This window comes from Diadema setosum, chromosome 13 (assembly GCF_964275005.1).
Source record: "Diadema setosum chromosome 13, eeDiaSeto1, whole genome shotgun sequence".
Classification (NCBI taxonomy): Eukaryota; Metazoa; Echinodermata; class Echinoidea; order Diadematoida; family Diadematidae; genus Diadema; species Diadema setosum.
Genome location: NC_092697.1, coordinates 12324569 through 12343226, shown reverse-complemented (window position 1 = coordinate 12343226; position 18658 = coordinate 12324569). Strand labels below are relative to the sequence as shown.

Below are 18658 nucleotides of genomic sequence, written 5' to 3'. Positions count from 1 at the left end.
GATGGGTTTTTCTGTAAGATGTGGGTAATAAGTTATAGTTTCATACCCTGAAATTGTATTTGTATTGGTTCACGATTTTGAAAGTTATGGTTGCCGAGGGTTCCGTTGTAACTTGCTTGTGGGACATATGTATACTAGCCTAGATAGTGTACTGTAAAAGTGGTTTCTTTCGCGGTGGTTTTATTTTCACACTTTTCGCGCTTTGAGGTTGAACAGCGAATTTAACATCACACGAAAATGTTTTGAACTCGCCGCTTGTTTCAACGCTGTTAAATTGCGCACATGCACACATGAAGATTCCGCGCATTGAGTGTATTGATGGTCAGCACACACACAGCGATACTGTGCAATGTAGGTAAAAGCATGTTATAAAGAACTCGAGAGACGGGATTTCAGGTAAGCCTGCATTTGATTTTAATTTCTATTTAATAAGAATAATTGGATTATAGTTTCAGTTTTCATGTGCAAAATAAAACAGTTTTTGCAGACTGTGAATTCACAGATTTTTGCCGACCGCGAATTTAAACACATGCAAAAAAGTCGGCACTGATGGGAACTGCGAAAGTATCTGTATGCGAAAGAAACCACTTTTACAGTATTTTGCTGTAAATCAATATCATGGGCCAAATTATTTCACTGATTATTAATGATTTCATCAATCATTACATTGCTGTCCATTGCATTGTCAAATACTGCAATCACTGACTGTGCCCGAGATTATGGACGTAGTCTCACCAATGCAATGCACGCATGCAGCATGAGGTATAGACCGATTCAATTTCGATGACCTATTCACCTACCGCCGCTAGTGGCGCTATAACGGTCGCCATAACTGGGGGCCAACGGGGGGCTTCCAGCGAGCTAGCTACCCAGCGAGTTGCACTTGCAGCTCAGCGGCCTAGCGTACCCATCGCGCATAGTTAGCCGGGCGCCGCGCAAATATTGTGATTGTTTACTCACTGTGTGGAAAAGTTATTCAGCGGCCTTTAATGCCTTTCTTTTGGACAAATTGAGTGATTCAGACATATTGATCTACTTTGAAAGCTTCAAAGGAAGGATCAGGAAAACACATTGTGCAGTTGTTGGGTGCACAAATAACAGGAAAAAAAAATGGAAATGGAAGCTGCACGGCAGAGTGTGAAATTCAGACACCGCTGACACATGATAAATCAAGGCAAAATTAAAGACAATTAAGTGAAATTCAACGGTATAAAAATGCACAGATTTCGAAACAAACTATGTCGACAGTACTAGATTCTCTATTTAATTAGGTTATCACTGCATATTCGTAAAGTATGTTGTTCATCTTAGAAGACAAGTTTAGATCAAAGTTCTAATTTGATAATTCACTAAATCTTTTTTTTTTTTCAATGCTTGGTGCACTACTTGCCAAAGTTAGAATCCCTTCCTGGCTAGACTTAAACATTAACAGCTACACTACAGCTAAATAAATGTTTCAAGATGCGTTAAATTCTTATATTGTTTTCACTTCATCAATGTTCAGCACTGAATTGACCATAGGCTATTCAATTTTGGCCTGGAACTCTGAATTTGATTTTTGATAAAGTGATACTTATAAATATTAAACCATGGATGGTGGCAAATATCCATTTCATAGTCATATCAAGAAAGTATGATTTGAAAATCACTTTTGTAGATTATAATATTAGGCATTAGCGTGATGTTATGCAAGGTTACTTAGACCTAAAACAGGGCCCGAATTCACGAAGGTGGTACAAATGAAACCATGGTTTAAACCATGGACAAAAACCATGGAGTGCCAAGTGTCGCATGGAATATTTCGTCACGAAATCAGTCATTTCGTCGATGAAATTATTTTGTAACAAAATGACAACATTTTGTAACTAAATGAACATTTCGTCCACGGAATGATAATTTCGTTAACGAAACCTGTCATTTTATCGACGAAATGACCAATTTCGTAACGAAATATTCCGTGCGACACTTGGCGCTCCATGGTTTTTGTCCATGGTTTAAACCATGGTTTTGTTTGTACCACCTTCGTGAATTCGGGCCATAAAGTTTTGATTGTTTACATCAGGCGACGTAAATTAAGTTTATACGGCTTAGCCTTAGAAACGCCTAGATCTGTATTCCGTTTGGTTTACTTATAGGCTTGCCTGAAGTTATCGACAGCCGAAAATGATATAGGATGTAGGGTTCTAGAAGTCAATAGGTCTAGATCTAGGCTGGACTCTTGCCTAGAATTCTATAGACAAGATCTAACGTTAGACAGATTCTACCCCGCTGGCCCGAGACTCCCGAGTAGGCCTAAAGGCAAAAGCCTAAACAGGTTTAAGTTAACTGATAGACAATATTCTAGGTTGCAATTCATAGCGCCAAATCTAGCTCTTCATTATTTGTATCTAATTATATCAGTTAACTTCTTAACAGTCTAGGCTTACTAGCAAGACGTCTGCCTGCGCCTAGCTAGCCATAGTTCTCCCCAACAGTTTTTATTCTCTTACACAAAGGTGAATATATGGGGCTTACACGCGAGTACCCAAGTCATCGCCAAAGAAATAGAGTCTACAAACACTCACGGATCGTACCTATATTTACCTTGTAATTCAAGTTTTGGCTACAGCCGTATGTCATCTACCCATTCGCTCATAGTCGGTATAAGTTGTTTAATCATTTTATTCTAATAAGCTAGCGAAAAAAAATGTAGACTCTAGTTGTCACAAAACCAGATGCGTCGATCGCTGCCAGCGCCAGAGATAGCTAGCTGGCCGGCTGGCGCCGGGTGGTAAAAGCATTGGCTGCCGCTGGCACCCTTGCCACGCACGCAAAGCGCTTGCCGACCCGGCCCGGTTGCGTGTTTTTTTTTTAGACGGCACCGATTGGGGAAACTAAAAATCTATCGGGGACCCTATCCCTAAACCTAACCCTAATCCTAATCCTAACCCTAACCCCAACCCTAACCCTAACCATAACCATAACCATAACCAAAAACCCTAACCCAACGTTTTTCCCATAGGTTTAACACGCGCCATGCCCCAATCTGTGCCGTCTTAAAAAAAAAAAAAAAACGCGTCCCGGTTGCCCCCAGTTATGGCGTCGCCTTAAGAGGGCGCACTTCCATGAACAGTCGCTGGAATCGGTCTATAGTCAAACAATACCTTCACAACGATTTAGATAGCAAAGGCGCTCGATGTCATTCAGTGATGGGATGACGACTTTCTTCTTTTCTCTTGATGTTACTCCGGAGATTTTTCCATCCTGGGAAAAGGTCCACGCTATGGCTTTGCTCTTTCTGGCTGAGAACGTAGGCTCGTAATGCTCGTATGTGAGGTCTTTGTTGATGAAGATCGAGGACTCCTTCAGCTTCAAGCTCGTCTGGTACACTTTCTGACTTGCGTTGTTCGTGGAAAACTTTATAATGATGTTTTTCTCCTTGGCCTCCTTGGGTATTTTGTTTCTTGGCATGATTCTGTGGCTTCGGTCGATGTCACTGGGGGAGAGGTCGATGCCCAGACGATCACGGACGATGTCGCTCGGAATGTATCTGTGCTTTCTTTTGAGCCTCCTTTATGCCATGGAACTTCAAACAATTTCGGCGACTGTATTGCTCCTGGTCATCTATGTTTCTGTTGATGTCTGACAAGTCTTTCTTGAGTTGGCTCACTTGCTTCTTTAGATCTCTCACTTTGCTGTAATTTTGCTGAGTGTCCATTTTGATGGCAATGTATACGGTTTCTTGCGTCACATGTTCAAGTATGGAGTCTGTCATCGTTTTCATTAATGCCTTCAACACTTCTTCGGATCAAAGGGCCTCATTAATCTTTGACTCAATGGATTATTTGTATTGGCTGCCACTCTGAAATTCAAGATGGTCACCAGAATATTATGGTATTTTTACCCATATTTGGTGCTGTGAGGTTTTTTAAAAAATCAAGCATGTTGGAGCTCTCGTGTTTGAGACAATCACTTCAATAAACTGCATAGGCCTACAATTAACTGCTAATTGTAGGTGTACAGCCATGATGACATGCAAAATGGCTGCCTTGGGGAGCATTCCTTTAAAAACATTTCATTTGGGTAGAATCTGTGAATGGGATTCCCATGTGATTCTGTTGTCAGAAAACAAATGACTGCTAAAGTACATCCTTATCACTGTGTTGTAGTCAGGTGATAATGGTTGTAGAGTTTAAGTAAGAAATATTAGCCGTACTCAACAATCTATGACTTTTGCCGATGGAGTAGACGCGCCATCTCTGAACTCCGTCTTCGCCTCAAGAAATGCTACCATTTTCAATGTCTTGAGGTAACTACTGACGTAACTGACTGACGGAAAACCTATGACTTGAGGCGCCAAACCATGCCTGGTGAATCTCAGACCTGGTCAGTCTTAGACCTCGAGAAAGGAAGGCTGCCACTACTGGAGGAAAAACTACAGGAGATAGAATCCTTGAAAGAGAAGTTGGTTTTGTCGGTGATTTAGCAGCGAATATCTAATATGTTCTACGGCTTGGAGAAAAAAGCAGAGAAAAATGTGAAAAACGTGCTCCGAGAAGCGTTTGTGACTCTCGGCTTGAGCGATGAAGAATTAAGCCAAGTCAGTTGCCCTGGTCAACGCTCATCGACTTCCGAGGCGTAACAACGCAAACAAGGCTCCCGAACCGATCATCGCAAAATTCGTGTACATGTCCCAGCGGAATCAAGTGCTCCCCGCCATCGAAAAACGACCACGACATCCAGGTACCGATCAGCCCGGAATCGTTCAGCCAAGGCCGAGAATCAGATAGAACATAGTATGCACAGTACAAGAAATAAGTAGGCCTACTATAACATTTTGACAAGAGACAAACAAAACTTTGTTTCACTATGTGGGCGGGGGGGGGGGGGGAGGCAACATAGACAGTTGGTCTTTCTTGGGCCGATCTCGAAATCAGCCCTAGGGATCATTAAATTTTTGTATTCTACAATTAATTTCTATTAGCATACGGGTTTGAATGATTATATCGTTTGATTTGATAACAATATGAATAATCGGTGCTTATTAACGTTGATGAAGAGCACTTTGTCGATCAGTTGCAATCAAACCAATTAACTCAACGCAAAAACAATCAATTTCAATCTATTGTATATGATTAAAGTGTTTTGTTGAGGAGGAGTAGGAGGGGGGGGTTCCGCAACACATTATTTTCTTATTTATTTCTTTTGTTTATTTGTTTTTTGGCTGCTGGCAAACGGTGGGGGGGGGTTCAGGGGGTTCCGCAGAACCCCCTGAACCCCCCCCCCCCCCCACACACACACACACATAGTTCAGTGTAGTTACGGGCCTGTTAGCTCTCTGGAACTGAGTTGTCTTTTTTCCTTCTCCTACCCCTGTACTTAAGAACGCTTGAGGATTCAAAATGCAACGAGCGTGGCAGCAACGGCTACCATGGCTGCTGTGGGTGTATCAGACGTCTTTGAAGATAACATAACTTTGGACATACGCGTCGTGAGAAGACCCCCGAGTAGTGAGTATTGAAGAGATAAAATCACATTCTACTTGTCAAATTTAGATTTTGTTCAAAACTTAATTTTTAGTCTGCCTAATCTTTATTTTAATGGTTCTGACCTTTTCCAAGTGTGCTTACTCAGTATATAGTGACTATGCAAATCTTGCATCCTTCAGGATATGGAGATACGTTGTATTAAAGGTAATGGCCAATGTGTTTTGGTTAGATATAAAATGAAATGAACTGGTCGGCAAAAACTAAAATTCCCACACATATCACTGTAAATGGTGAATAGATATGCACTTGCCAATATATATATATATATATATATATATATATATATATATATATATGTGTGTGTGTGTGTGTGTGTGTATACGGTTTTGCACCATTTCAAGAAGGGCTGAATTTGAATCTGCGTGGATAATGCAACTCTTATATGCTCAAGCTGGAAGTGCAACAGTGGCCACTGAATGGCCCCCAACAGCTGAGATGCCCTTATATTTCGTTTTAAGTACCAACAGGACCAAGTAAGTAATTGAAATCAGTTGATTTAATACTTAATATGTTAGCCATTTATGTGTGTATGAGGAGAGATTTTAGGTTTTCGTCTCTACAAATTACTCGCGCAAAATCTAACCTCAACTCTATTCAACACTCGAATGAATATCAGATTCCAGTCCGTTGTTCCGAATATTTGCTTTTATGAAGGTTCTTTAATACAAGACATCAGTTGGGCAATTTTTCGTACTCATGCTTTGTTCTATTATTATTTTAATACAACCCGACAATTAATGACTGTCCACATGCGGTTACATCGTAGATTTACTTTTAGCCATTTTTTTTTTCACGAACGTAACCTCATTAATCTTATTAGACATTAGGGAGAAATTGTTGCTATTGATGATGATGATGAATATAGTACTTTCAATATTTTTTTTGAAATATTTTCTATGCATTGTAATGAAATTATTCCTTTAGGACAAACCATTCGTTTCTACTTATTAACAACACACCAAGAATTATTCTTTCTGTAAGTATAACAAACATAAGAATAATTTATTTTGCAAAAATAAGAGGAATTTAAATGAAATTACGGAAAGAAAATTAATTACGATCGTAATCGCAATAATCTTACAACCTCTTAGAGACTTGGTAAGAATCATTTAACGTGACAGTTTGATCTTTACTAATATGATATCAAGAGAATGTAGAAGGTGACCAATAACCAATGAAGTACTCTGAGTTAAAAATAGATCGGAATCAGTTAAGGAGGTATCTCAGCGTGGTATCTTCATTCAAAATCCTGTACGCGTGGCCGAGAATGCGTTTAATGATTTTGTTGTTGTTGATGATAATGATTTAGGCCCCAGTCTTGCAAGGAATATCTCAGCAACAGATAGAGAATGTCATTATTTTTCAGCTAATCCAAATCTTCAATCTGTGTTTTTCACTCGAATTCAAGAACACGAGTTGAAGTACATAATTGTCGGAAAGTTGTTCTAGTTTGTAAAAAGAGTAGTAGAGAAAAAGTAATTGGGTGTTTTTGGAATGTGCAAAACAGTTGATTATGAGGACAGATCAAAAGTGAAATGTCGCAAACATTCTGCTATTGATAATGTACAGTTCTGATGAAAAAGGCCACTGGAATAAGCAATGCTGAAATGAGAGCACTTTCAAAAACTCTCTTTTCCTAGACATTAGATGAATGCTTGGTCAACCTTTATGTATAATTTTGATTTACAGATACTACTGCAGTTTTTAATACATGAGTATAGTCTGGAATCTAATGATAATCTCATAATGCATTCTTTTCAAGCACATTCCTTCCCTGAAACAAGAAAGCAATAATGGGAATTATACTGTTTGACATAACACGTCTGCTCTATTTTGCAACATTTCAACCTTTCCTCATACTCAGTCATACTGTGCATTCCAGGAATGCATGATGTAAACAAGTGGGTTGTCATTGTAAAGAAAATTAATCAGCCTTTCTTATATGTCACATTATTTGAATGCTATAATATAGTCTGAAGAGAAATATGATACATCAAGGAGTTTATAATTATATATGATATATATATATACACTTGATGATTCCATCCTCCTACGAAGAGTGCTCGATATCCTCAAAGGAAGAGCCTTAGAGAGAAGTAATGAAACAAGTTCACGCGGTTGACTGCAGGTTCATCTGTATTTATTACAACTCTGAGTTTCATGCAACCTCCATGAGGTGCAATCATCAGGCAATCCCTGTTCTCTCTCTCTCTCTCTCTCTATATATATATATATATATATATATATAATTATATGTTGTACAATTAAGTAATCTGTAAATTATGATATATATATATATATATATATATATATATATATATATAATTACATATATATATATAATTATATATATATATATATATATATATATGTTGTATTATTAAGTAATCTGTAAATTTTATGGACTTTTAAGCATTGATCGTAATTTAGTCTTCTCTTTTCTCAGGCGGTGTGAACATATTGATGTGGGCGATTTTGCTTGTTATCATCGGTTTAGGGGCCATGACTCTGCTCGGAAATGAGCCGGTAAGTGCGCCAACAGACAGTCAAACAGAACTGAACCAACAGGTAACAACATATTTCACACTGTGTATATGGGTGGAATTAATTCTTGAGTCTGTGATTGATATGCTGTGTGTCACAGTCGGTAAGAACGTGTGATAGCAGTTGTTGGTCTAGTGTTAGCTTCTTGAATACGGTTCATAAACTAACATACAAAAACACAAGAAATAATGTTTTGTCTTCCCCATTTTGTATCAAAGGATTCATTTTTATGGTGTAAGTTGGTACAAATGGGTAGTCGGAAACAGTTCCATAATAATGAGAGGAAGAGATCATTATTGCAAATGGGAGAAGCTGTGCTACAAGTTCAACCGATTTCTATGAAGTGTCACGTTGTTATAATTATTTCTCGTGAATATAATCATAAATGCTAATCTACGATTTTAACAAACATCTCGGAAAAGGGGACCACTAGAATTCGAATCTATCATCTACTGCTTCCCGGGCAGCGAGCACCAGGCTATTCCTTTTTGCCGACAGTCACACAATAAATTTGAAACAAAATACACACGCTTTGAAATTCCAACATTGCTGTGTTAAGTAGTCCACGACGTACAAGGCTCAGGCCTATCAAGTGAACAAAACAGATTTTATTGCAAATGGAAGATGTCACATAATATCATTATTTCTATCAAGTGTATAGCCCTGTGGTGTTTTTTGTTTTCTAGTAAATAAGAGCGCAACTGCTGATCTTCACTTTTGAACAAACAGAGCCTGGCAACTCCCGGACGAGATAAGTGGTCACCTTGCTTGGAGACGTCTTGGACGTCAACCTGGAGTCGCCTTCAATAGAGTCGCACTATAGTCGCGACGACTGATCTGTCGTGACAGTCCCGGCGGGTTCATCCCACGTGACCGACACCCAAGAGTCATTCGGCCCACAAGACCGATATTGAAAATAGGTCCATGAGTAATGCAGCCCACGATTTATACTGCCCATTGAGTTAGACACTAGGCAAATGAAGTCCGTGTAAGGTCGACACTGCGCAATAAAGGCTTACAACATCGGACATATAGGCAAACAAAACCCACGAGACCGACGCTACGCAAAAGATGCTCACGAGACCGACACGGGGCATAGAAGGCCCACGAGATCGGCAGTAATAACAGCGCCATTTACTAGTATTACGTCAACTACAAGCATGTGTCTGTGGAGGGTTTTGCATTAATGACATAAATAAGGGGAAAATAACATACTTTCATCACGCTATCGAACGCGAGATTGTAACTAATTACACAGCACCATCTCAACGACAAGGGTGTATTTGAACAGTGTGGCATTAGGAGGCAGTTCTGTCACTCTAGCGAGGGGGGGGGGGACATTGTTATCAATTAATCTTTAGTTTGTTATCATAACATTGTACGTTGCATGGAACAACCCCCCCCCCCCCCCCCCAAAAAAAAAAAGGACAAGAACGAAGTATGGCTTCAAGTTTACGTCTTTGAAATAGCATTGTGCTAATTAGCTTTTCCCATATCTAGCTGGAAGATATCCCATATGGGCAGGATGTTAAATTTTCCCCTATTCTCTCTTGCTTCAGTAGTTAACTGTAAGATATCCTACCCGACTGCTATGAAATTTAGAGAACAAATTTAAAATCATCTCTGAAGCTGTAAATGTATGAAATTCAATTGACAGTTTTTTTAACGCATCTTCGATTTGTGGCATGTGTTTGTAATGTTATTCTCCTTAAATGGTAAATCTTTGAAGGAATAAACAGCTGTTTTCATGAATGCATCTTGTTTTCCTGAATTATTACCTCTATAGGCGATTATGTTATTTGTTGTGAATTCATACTAAATCCACACCTTCGCCAATGACTATCTACACCCGTCCACACGCACACACACAAACACACAAACACACACACACACACAAAATAAAGAAAATAAAGGTATTGACAATTCCAGGGGGTGAGGGAGGGCAAATGACGCAACTCCTTACCCTTTCCCGTCATTCATTTCTTCCTTCGGCCCTAATCGGGACCGCACCACTAAACTCTATAATGGAAGGGGTTCCCTGCGCGCTTAGCGCACACTACTCACCGAAAAGTCAGTAAGCTCGTGTTGCACTGTGGGTGTAAGTTTTGATGCCACCGGAAATACTGCCCGGTGGGCTTATATACCTTGTGTCGAACTCATGGACTGTATAACTCGTGGACCTATTTGACTTGATGTCGAACTCATGGGCTGCGGTCGCTTGGCATCCTAAGTGCCGAACTGTGTAACAAGTGGGCTGTATAACCCGTGTACCGGTGTCGGTCTCGTGAAGTGCACCCGTCGCGGTGACGTCTCTTCTTGTGAGATGGGCCTTTCGCAGAGTTGTGAATGCGCTATTGTGGCCGTAAAGGTTGAACGTTCATATGGATCCGTTGAACATTGCAGTGTTCGAACAAAAAGTGAATGATAAACATTTCCTTTTTGAAAGCGCACGATTTCGAAATATTTATTGTTAGCACTTTATCATTTCGTTTAAAATATTAAGCAGGTTAGCCAGGATTACGTCTCCATTACCAAGGTATAGGTTCTGTCAAAATTCACCATCTGAGTTTATCACAGAAGTTGGAAGTTCCCTGATGAACGGCCTTTTTGTGTCCGATAAGACACGAAGACAAGATATGAGATTAGTCTTTTCGATTTTTGGGGGTCCGAGAAGACGAAAAAGCGAGAAGCGAGATAGAAGATCTCGTCTTCTCGACTTACCTCGACTTCTCGGAATCTCGTCTTCTCGGTGGAACTGACAAGTTCCCATAAAGATCACCACTTTCACATGACTTTGTCCTCATGAATTATTTCAAGTAATAGTCTTTATGTCATATTATAACGCAAGGTACCTTGTCAGACTGTGCAAGCATTGCAAGTTTGCCCCGACTTCTGGATGGGTGTAGGCGCTTTTTGCTACCGGTTTAACGGCAGTGGACAAGCATGGAGCGTGGCCAATGAAACCTGTCAAGACATGCACGCCGAACTACCTTCGATATCTGACGTGAAGGAGATTGCCGTCTTGGATGAATTCCACATCACGCAGGGCTCAAACTCTCTTTCATTGGTGAGTTGTTATGATAACGATTACCAAGATTCAGTATTTTACAGTTTTGGTTTCGATAGAATGACATGCGCATACTGCACTCAGAAAAAAAAATAACAACAAACTGTTGGGACCGAATCTCTCTCCACTCGCGTTGTGTACTTTCTTTTTTTTTTAACATTTATCCCGAAGTTGATGCCTAAGATGATTCCTGACGTTCGTTGTTCCTGAAATGTAATTGGGGTCATTTATCTGATAGTAAAATACGATTGATTAATCCGCAATGACCTAGGGATTGTTAAATCGAAAATGGCATAGGGTTCTTTTATTCGTAAATGAAACATGGTTTCGTGGTGGGTTTTTTTTTTTTTTTTTTTTGGTAATAACGAACCTTCGAATAACAAACCTTATTTCATTTTGTTGGCATTGCGAACTGTATTCAATATAATCATGGTCCCGTATAATAATCATAGTTAAGACATTTTTTTTCCTTCAATGTTGGCTAATGTAATGACGTGGATTTTTTTTTCAACTTGGCAGTTGTACTATAACGTTATAGATCACCAAATGAAGCATTTATCATGTTCGGATAAAAGAGTCATTTTCAGTTTTCCTTTTAACTGTATACCTTTTTCATTTTCTGACTAATTACCGCCGGAATAACGTACTCTAGGAATAATGACCTGCAACCGTTTTACCTATGTCATTATGATGAGATATGTACATCTCACTTTTGTTCATAAATGTATCTATGTCATAATTAGATGGATAGCTATTAATTTCTCTCCCTCTCTCTCTCTCTCTCTTCCCTTGTATGTAATCATACACCAGGGCTACTGGACGAGTAGTAGACGACAGATTGATGCAAGGAGCGGTGGGGAAGAATTTGAATGCGGAGCTTCTGTGGCCCCGAAGAATGTCAACGACGGGGGAGAACACCGCTCCCTGGAGTTCCGTTCATGTGCGTCGAGAACGCCTTTCTTCTGTGTCAAACCTGCTCTGGTTACTCAGAACCTAGAAAACGTCTTGGCGCCCCCAAAAAAGTGATGTACATGAAGACATGAAATAGTGAAAGCTGTGTGTCACCCACACAACTGTGATTTCTCGCAATCGATCTTTGTCACTGATTAGATGTTCCGTTCCCCCTCAAAAAAAAAAAAAAAAGAAAGAAAGAAAGAAAGCTGACTGGCAAGTTTTCCTCCTCCAAGAAAATACAAAAAAGACTCAGCTTACAGACATGATATTCATGAGGAACTAAATTGTTTTAGAGGTGAAATAATGACAGTAACGACGATACCATAAGGAGGAGTGGTTACATTCTTTTAACAAGACAAAAAAAAATACTTATAAAATAATTAGGGAGAAGTTATTGTACAGTGATTGCATTATCATCTCCCTTTCTATTATGGATATTTGACTGAGATTGCTATCAAAGTTTTAGACATTCATTGTTCTCCAGTAAGACGAATGATACAAAAGAAGATAATTCATTTTGCGTAGTAAATGAAGTTAGAGTTTTTCCCCCTTGCTGTAACTTTTTATGAATAAAATATGGACAATCTGCATTACAGATTTCCCCCTCAATTTCACCAGATTTGCATTCGATTTAACGATGTGATCCTTTAAGTTTGAAAATTTGAATTTGAATGATCACCAAGATCAACATTCAAGGAACTAACTACAGATGTACTTCGTTGAATTTGATGTCATCAACATGGGAATTATTTTTGTCTCTAGTAAACATATATGTGAAGTGCGTTCAAATCAAAAATACATATGAATCGCATTCAAACTTAAAATATTAACTCCGTGATGAACGTTTGGGGATTCAAATATAAGGCAAGAATTTACAGAATACCATGCATATACGGGCAGTGTTTCTGCTATGCTGCTTCTGTTCTTTAGTTACCCATTTGTTTGAATAATTTATGCGAGCTAGATTTTCCTCGAAATAGGACCTAATAAACTAAGATTTTCCATTCCTCTGATTAAACATCATCGAAGCATCAGCTTAATTGTATAATTCATCTTGATGTACGTCATATAACAGCGTATAATATACGACTTAATCCATGTAAACAGATGCTCGAGTAGAATGCCTGAATATCTCGAATGCGGACAGAACTATATAGGGACAAGCAGTTGACGATCACCAAGACCATTATACAATTGGAGGTTGTTGCAACTTGTTTTACAGCGAGGGTCCACCAGCTACCAAGGAATGTATGGGGTCCAAAATATATAAAAATGCGTATTGATAAGGACATAAGAAATCTAGATTTGACCTTTCTGTAAGTGTTATATCCATATTTGTTTGTTGTTGTTTTTTTTTTTTTCAGACAAGAAATCCTTAACAATGCATAATATGTAATGGCATCTAAACTGATTAAATGAAATTTTGAATGAGAATTAGATGTAGCAAAATTATATAACATTTAAGAATGAGGAATTCATCATCTAGAAATGCGGTGTGAATAGTATTGCTTAGATCTACAGAAATTCTAGATTTAAAATGAATAAAACTGAAATTTACAGTTGTGACGGAATATTAAACGGTACTTTGAGTCGTTACATTGAATAGATTGCTCTCTAGATTGAGTAAAGTCTGAAAGGAACGATTTGAAACGAGATTGGATGTTCAAAGAATTAAAATGAACCCCGAAATCGTAAATAACAGCAAAAATGAAAACTGTACTTTTTCCACAAAATTAGTTGATTTCAATCTTACAATTCCTTTTGTTTCTTTCTTGATCATTTTGCTTCTTTGACATTGCGTAGATTGTGTTCGCAGAATAATGATTGTAGCACAGAAAGAGTTACAAACATGATCACCAGGCACAACGCACATTTTTAGTGAGTGCCTCCCAGTACCGTATATTGGAAAAGAAAAAATGATATCGATGTAAAACAGTAAAAGATGATATTTGGATTTTCGAAGAAAAGGAACAGGATCCCACTGGTATGGAAATAAAGTAAAGAATATAAGGCGGTCGAGAAGAAAATTAGCACTAAAGTGAGTTACGCTGGCTTTGGACAGCATGTTTGTTGTTGGGTTTGTTTGTTTTTTTCATAGAAAAGGACATCGTAATCTCTACCATTTTTGCAAGTTGGTGGTGTTGTTACATGTGTTTGGTGGGCAGGAGTTCTGTTACTGTAGTTTGCGCGTGAAGGAGGTGTGACTGTGGTGTGCTCGGAGTAGGAAATGCTGATGAGTTGGTATTGATTATGCTTAGGCATTGATTGTGTATTGAATACATTCAGATGTGCTCTGTTCGACCCCTAGCAACTATTGATTTCACGTGATAATTGCAATGACGAGTATCATTATATGACATACATGACTTGTAGAATCTAATTTAGTTAGTGCTGATAATTTTTGTAATACACGTACAGGTATAAGTTATATATTGCATGAAATGTCAGTTGCTTGAAATGTTCAAGTTTGTCGGTCTTTTGTGGATAATGAAATCGAAATAAAGATATTGGTGGAGCAAAAATGATACCGATATGGCATAATCCAATAAAAGAAGATAATAATCCGAGAAATGTTTCATTTGTTTTTTCTGAGCTTTGACAGACTAAATCTTATTTGGATGATACGAACGAGTGTATGGATGTATGAATGGATACCGCACGATCCAGAGAAATGATTCTGGCAGGACCGTTCACGCTTAGTTCAAGAAAACAATGACAGCATATCCTAAGCTATCCTTGACGGCAAGTCTGCATCATCCTGAAATCAAAATATCTCAACCCGCACTCTTTCAGCTATCAAGCCAGTGTGACGTCACAATAAGAAGGAAGAGCCGATAATGTCTATAAATAGGAATGTTATTTATTTTCACATAAAATCATGTTTACACATAGAGCAAGGCAAACATATTCGAGGCGTGCAATATAACTTTACACATCAAGACATGAATGATTGTATCTTAATAATTATGTTTAGAATTCCTATGACTGCATCAAGACAGAAGCAAGTTTTACAAAAAAAAAAGTATGTCACTTCATGTGATATTTACAGCAGCACGATCTAACGATAACATCTAGTAAGAATCTATGTAGGAGGAGAAAGAATAGCTTTGACGATTTCACAAGACACGTGACATGAACGCATATCGTACAAAGTATAGCTGTGAGAAGGAAACACGTCGCAAACATAAAGAAAGTTAACAACAGGCCCTCGAGCAAACGTGCAAAAAGCGACAGAACCGTCCCGCGCACATTGCACACATTGTGACTATCTCTACAAACTGTGTGGTGTCGTTCGATAAGGAGTTCAACTTGCAAAGTTATTGTACAACCTGTGCGTACACTATGTTTTATCTCAAAACGCACATGTTGCAAGATGAAGAATAAGCAACCTGAAAGAAAAAGGAAGTGGCGTATCGAGTTTCCTTCTTTGACAACGATCACCCGACCTTTCGCTTCCGACTAACTGTTTATAGTTCTATAGTATTTCGGGTTCATTAATATGCCCATGCAGTGTCTTGTGCAAGGACCAACTACTGAATTCACCTGAAGGAATACAACTTTCATTCCATTCCATTTTTCTTTTTTCACAAAAAAAGAAACACAGGAGTCTTTGAACTGCAACCACTGAATTCAGCGGAATTTGCTGTCCAATGTTAAAAATTGTGTGCCTTTCAAACACAATAATTATTATGAATACTTCATCACGTGTTCACCGTATCAACTAGACCCCCTCCTGTAACAAAAGTTTTTGTTGTAACCTTGACTGCAACTTGGACTGCAAGAATGTTCTCTTTAGGTTTTGCATTGAGGACATCGGTAGACAAAAGGGAAGGGGAACTTGCCAGCGCATATAGAATGTATTTTCTCAAACTTAATTCATTTTCATTTTCGTTTCCACGGTAAGCACCTGAATAACATCAATTTGCTTCCTTCCCTTCCCCCCCCCCAAAAAAAAAAGTGACACGCCAAAAGCACGATACCCAAGATAATGAAACGTGAGGAATTGAATTGCTGCAATGAAAAAGCCCAATAACGAGTCATTAGAAGAAAAAAAACAATCAAAAACCAAGATCGTTATCAAATCGATGAATGCCTTCTCACGTGGCTTAGATGATTCAATCAATCCATTCATAAACGTGTACTTCACTTGATGTGGTATAATCATAGTTTTTCAGTGCTCAAAATAATTCCAGGGCCCTGAAAGAAGGGTACAATTTATACCAGCGTCTTTGGAATGTGTTGCGTTCCGAGTATATACACTTCCTCCACATGCACAACAAGTCTGCACCATGTCCGATTCTATTCACATCTTGCATCAATAAATCAAACTTGCCATCCGTTCCCAATAATTGTGTCAACTTAACTTGTGATGTAGGCACGACATACAATCACGAGGTGGGGATTCCCAGAAACCATGTGTGGTAACATCTTTGTATTTGACACTGATAAAGTATAAACTCTAGAGGAGCACGAAATGATTTCTCAAACTTTTATTTCATTCCCTTTTCTCATAAAATCTGTGAGAATACAAAGTGACGCATCTTCACCAACACACACACAAAATCGGAATCATATCGCGTAATGTTAAGTGGTGTTAATCTGTAAATTTGTTTCAATTCATGCTGAAAGGAGGAAGTGCGATTCATAAGTAAAATATGTCGTTGCTTTATATGTGGTATCAATTATTCCTGTAACTACCGATTGCCTGTAACTGCGGCCGGGCCGGTCTAGGCGCGTACGTGACTAGTGGCTTGCTATTTCGCCATCACCTTCTACACAAAAGCAATGACCTAAATAGCTATTAAAGGCATCTATATAGTATTCGTAATTTTTACATATCAACACCCTGACGCTAGGTCACGTTATTCCTCAACGTGTCGTAACCTGCACGCACTGTATGTATAATATATATTCGCTCTTCAAAGTAAGAAGCACGAAAACATAAGTAGTTTCAACCTTTTATTTGGCACTTACGAGCTAGTGTAGACTCTTCTAGTGAAGAAGGAGGCAGTGTATACAGCTGCAGACCGGAAGAGGATTTAGTACATATTCTTGAACCAAACGGCACATGTTCGTTTGTACGAAATTGATTTTTTTTTTTTACTATCATCATTATTTTTTATATTAAAGTAGCACCTACAGCCTTTCAGGTGAGCATTGTCGACATACACTCCGCAATCCAGTTGCCATTTTGTAGGCTACTGGCAGCAGTGAAGAAACCATCATGTTCACCTGTCGATATGCGTCCCACTGTACACTCCCACGCCGTGTCAGCCAGAGGCAGTCAGAGTATGGACAGGTTGTTTATACTGGTGGTGTAGTATATCCCCGAGTGCAACACTCTCTCTTCTGGTTTGTTTCCCCGAAGCGCCATTTACATTACGTCGTGACAATGTTTGATGACCGTCTTTCGGGGAGAAGGGGAACATACTCGTGTTAATTACTCGTCTGCAGCATCAAGTTGATAAAAAAAAACAAACAAACAAGCAAGCAAGCAAGCAAATATAAAACGACAACAAAACAGTACAATACAATACAAACCCTGACAGAAACAAAAGAAATATCAAAATCAAAATCAACTAATATCAATCCCCAACAGCATTTGTCAAGCGCTTGCAAGTTCAGGGCGGTTATGTCAAGAGGTGGACATGCGACTTCATAGCTAGCACACTTACTGCATATGTAACTTCTCTTCTCTTTGCAATAGAAAGTTTTCTGTAAATCACATACGTTATTTTTTATTTATGTGAAAAATACACGAAGTTCATTTTTTCGTTTTCAAATAATAAGTTCCCGGCCACAACCTGCAATTGCGTTTAATGCAAGTTTGTGCAAACAAAGCCTCTTCTGCAGCCATTCGTGTTAAGACCTGTGGATTCCAGGCGGGTCACACTCTCCTCAGAAATATAAATACATGTACTGTACATAATGTTCTGGATATGCTGGACAAACTTTTCAATTTACAGATCGTTCCGCAGTTCTTCGCCAATTGTCCTTACTTTATATTTCACTGTAGCAATAAGTACTACCAGTATATGACAAAAGTGAAGTCGGGCAATGTTGAAAATTTTGATGAGTGCGCATTATTACTTTGAAAGCCTTGTGCTACGCATGTCTTCAATCATTTATGCCAGGCTTCTTCCACCAGCTCGTCGCATGGCATGTTCCTCCATATCTTCTGGTAATCTATGAACTGTCTGTAATCCTGTGACGTGTTAAGATTGATAACGTCATTGAGAGCAATTCTTACGATGAACTTCGTTGTATTTAAACCCTATTTTTTTTTCCATTGCGTCTTTGATTTTAATTTAAGTGCTCTTTCTTGTGTCATCATGGTCATTGAAGTAATTATTATCGCACGTTGGAGCACGTACCCAATCCAAATGGCATTTACTATACTGTTCAAATTGCAGGATGAATAAACGAAATGAAATGTTAAAACTAAATTGACTCAAAGTGGTGTGAGTGATATATAGTTGAACTGCACGGACTTAAAAGTGAACAGAATGTATCTGAATTGAATGGAGGCATGATGAAAATTAGCTCCATTTCCAGGCCCCATTTT

The 18658-nt window shown here is 38.7% G+C and overlaps 1 protein-coding gene across 1 annotated transcript in view; it reads right to left on the bottom strand.

Moving 5' to 3' along the window:
• Positions 1-3450, bottom strand: part of LOC140236420 (pancreatic triacylglycerol lipase-like) — a 39673-nt gene extending 36223 nt beyond the window's left edge. Inside the window, exon 1 of the mRNA XM_072316346.1 lies at positions 3144-3450. Coding sequence (XP_072172447.1) covers positions 3144-3450 — 307 coding nt within the window. The remainder of the gene's footprint in view (positions 1-3143) is intronic.
• Between the last annotated feature and the right edge of the window lie 15208 nt (positions 3451-18658).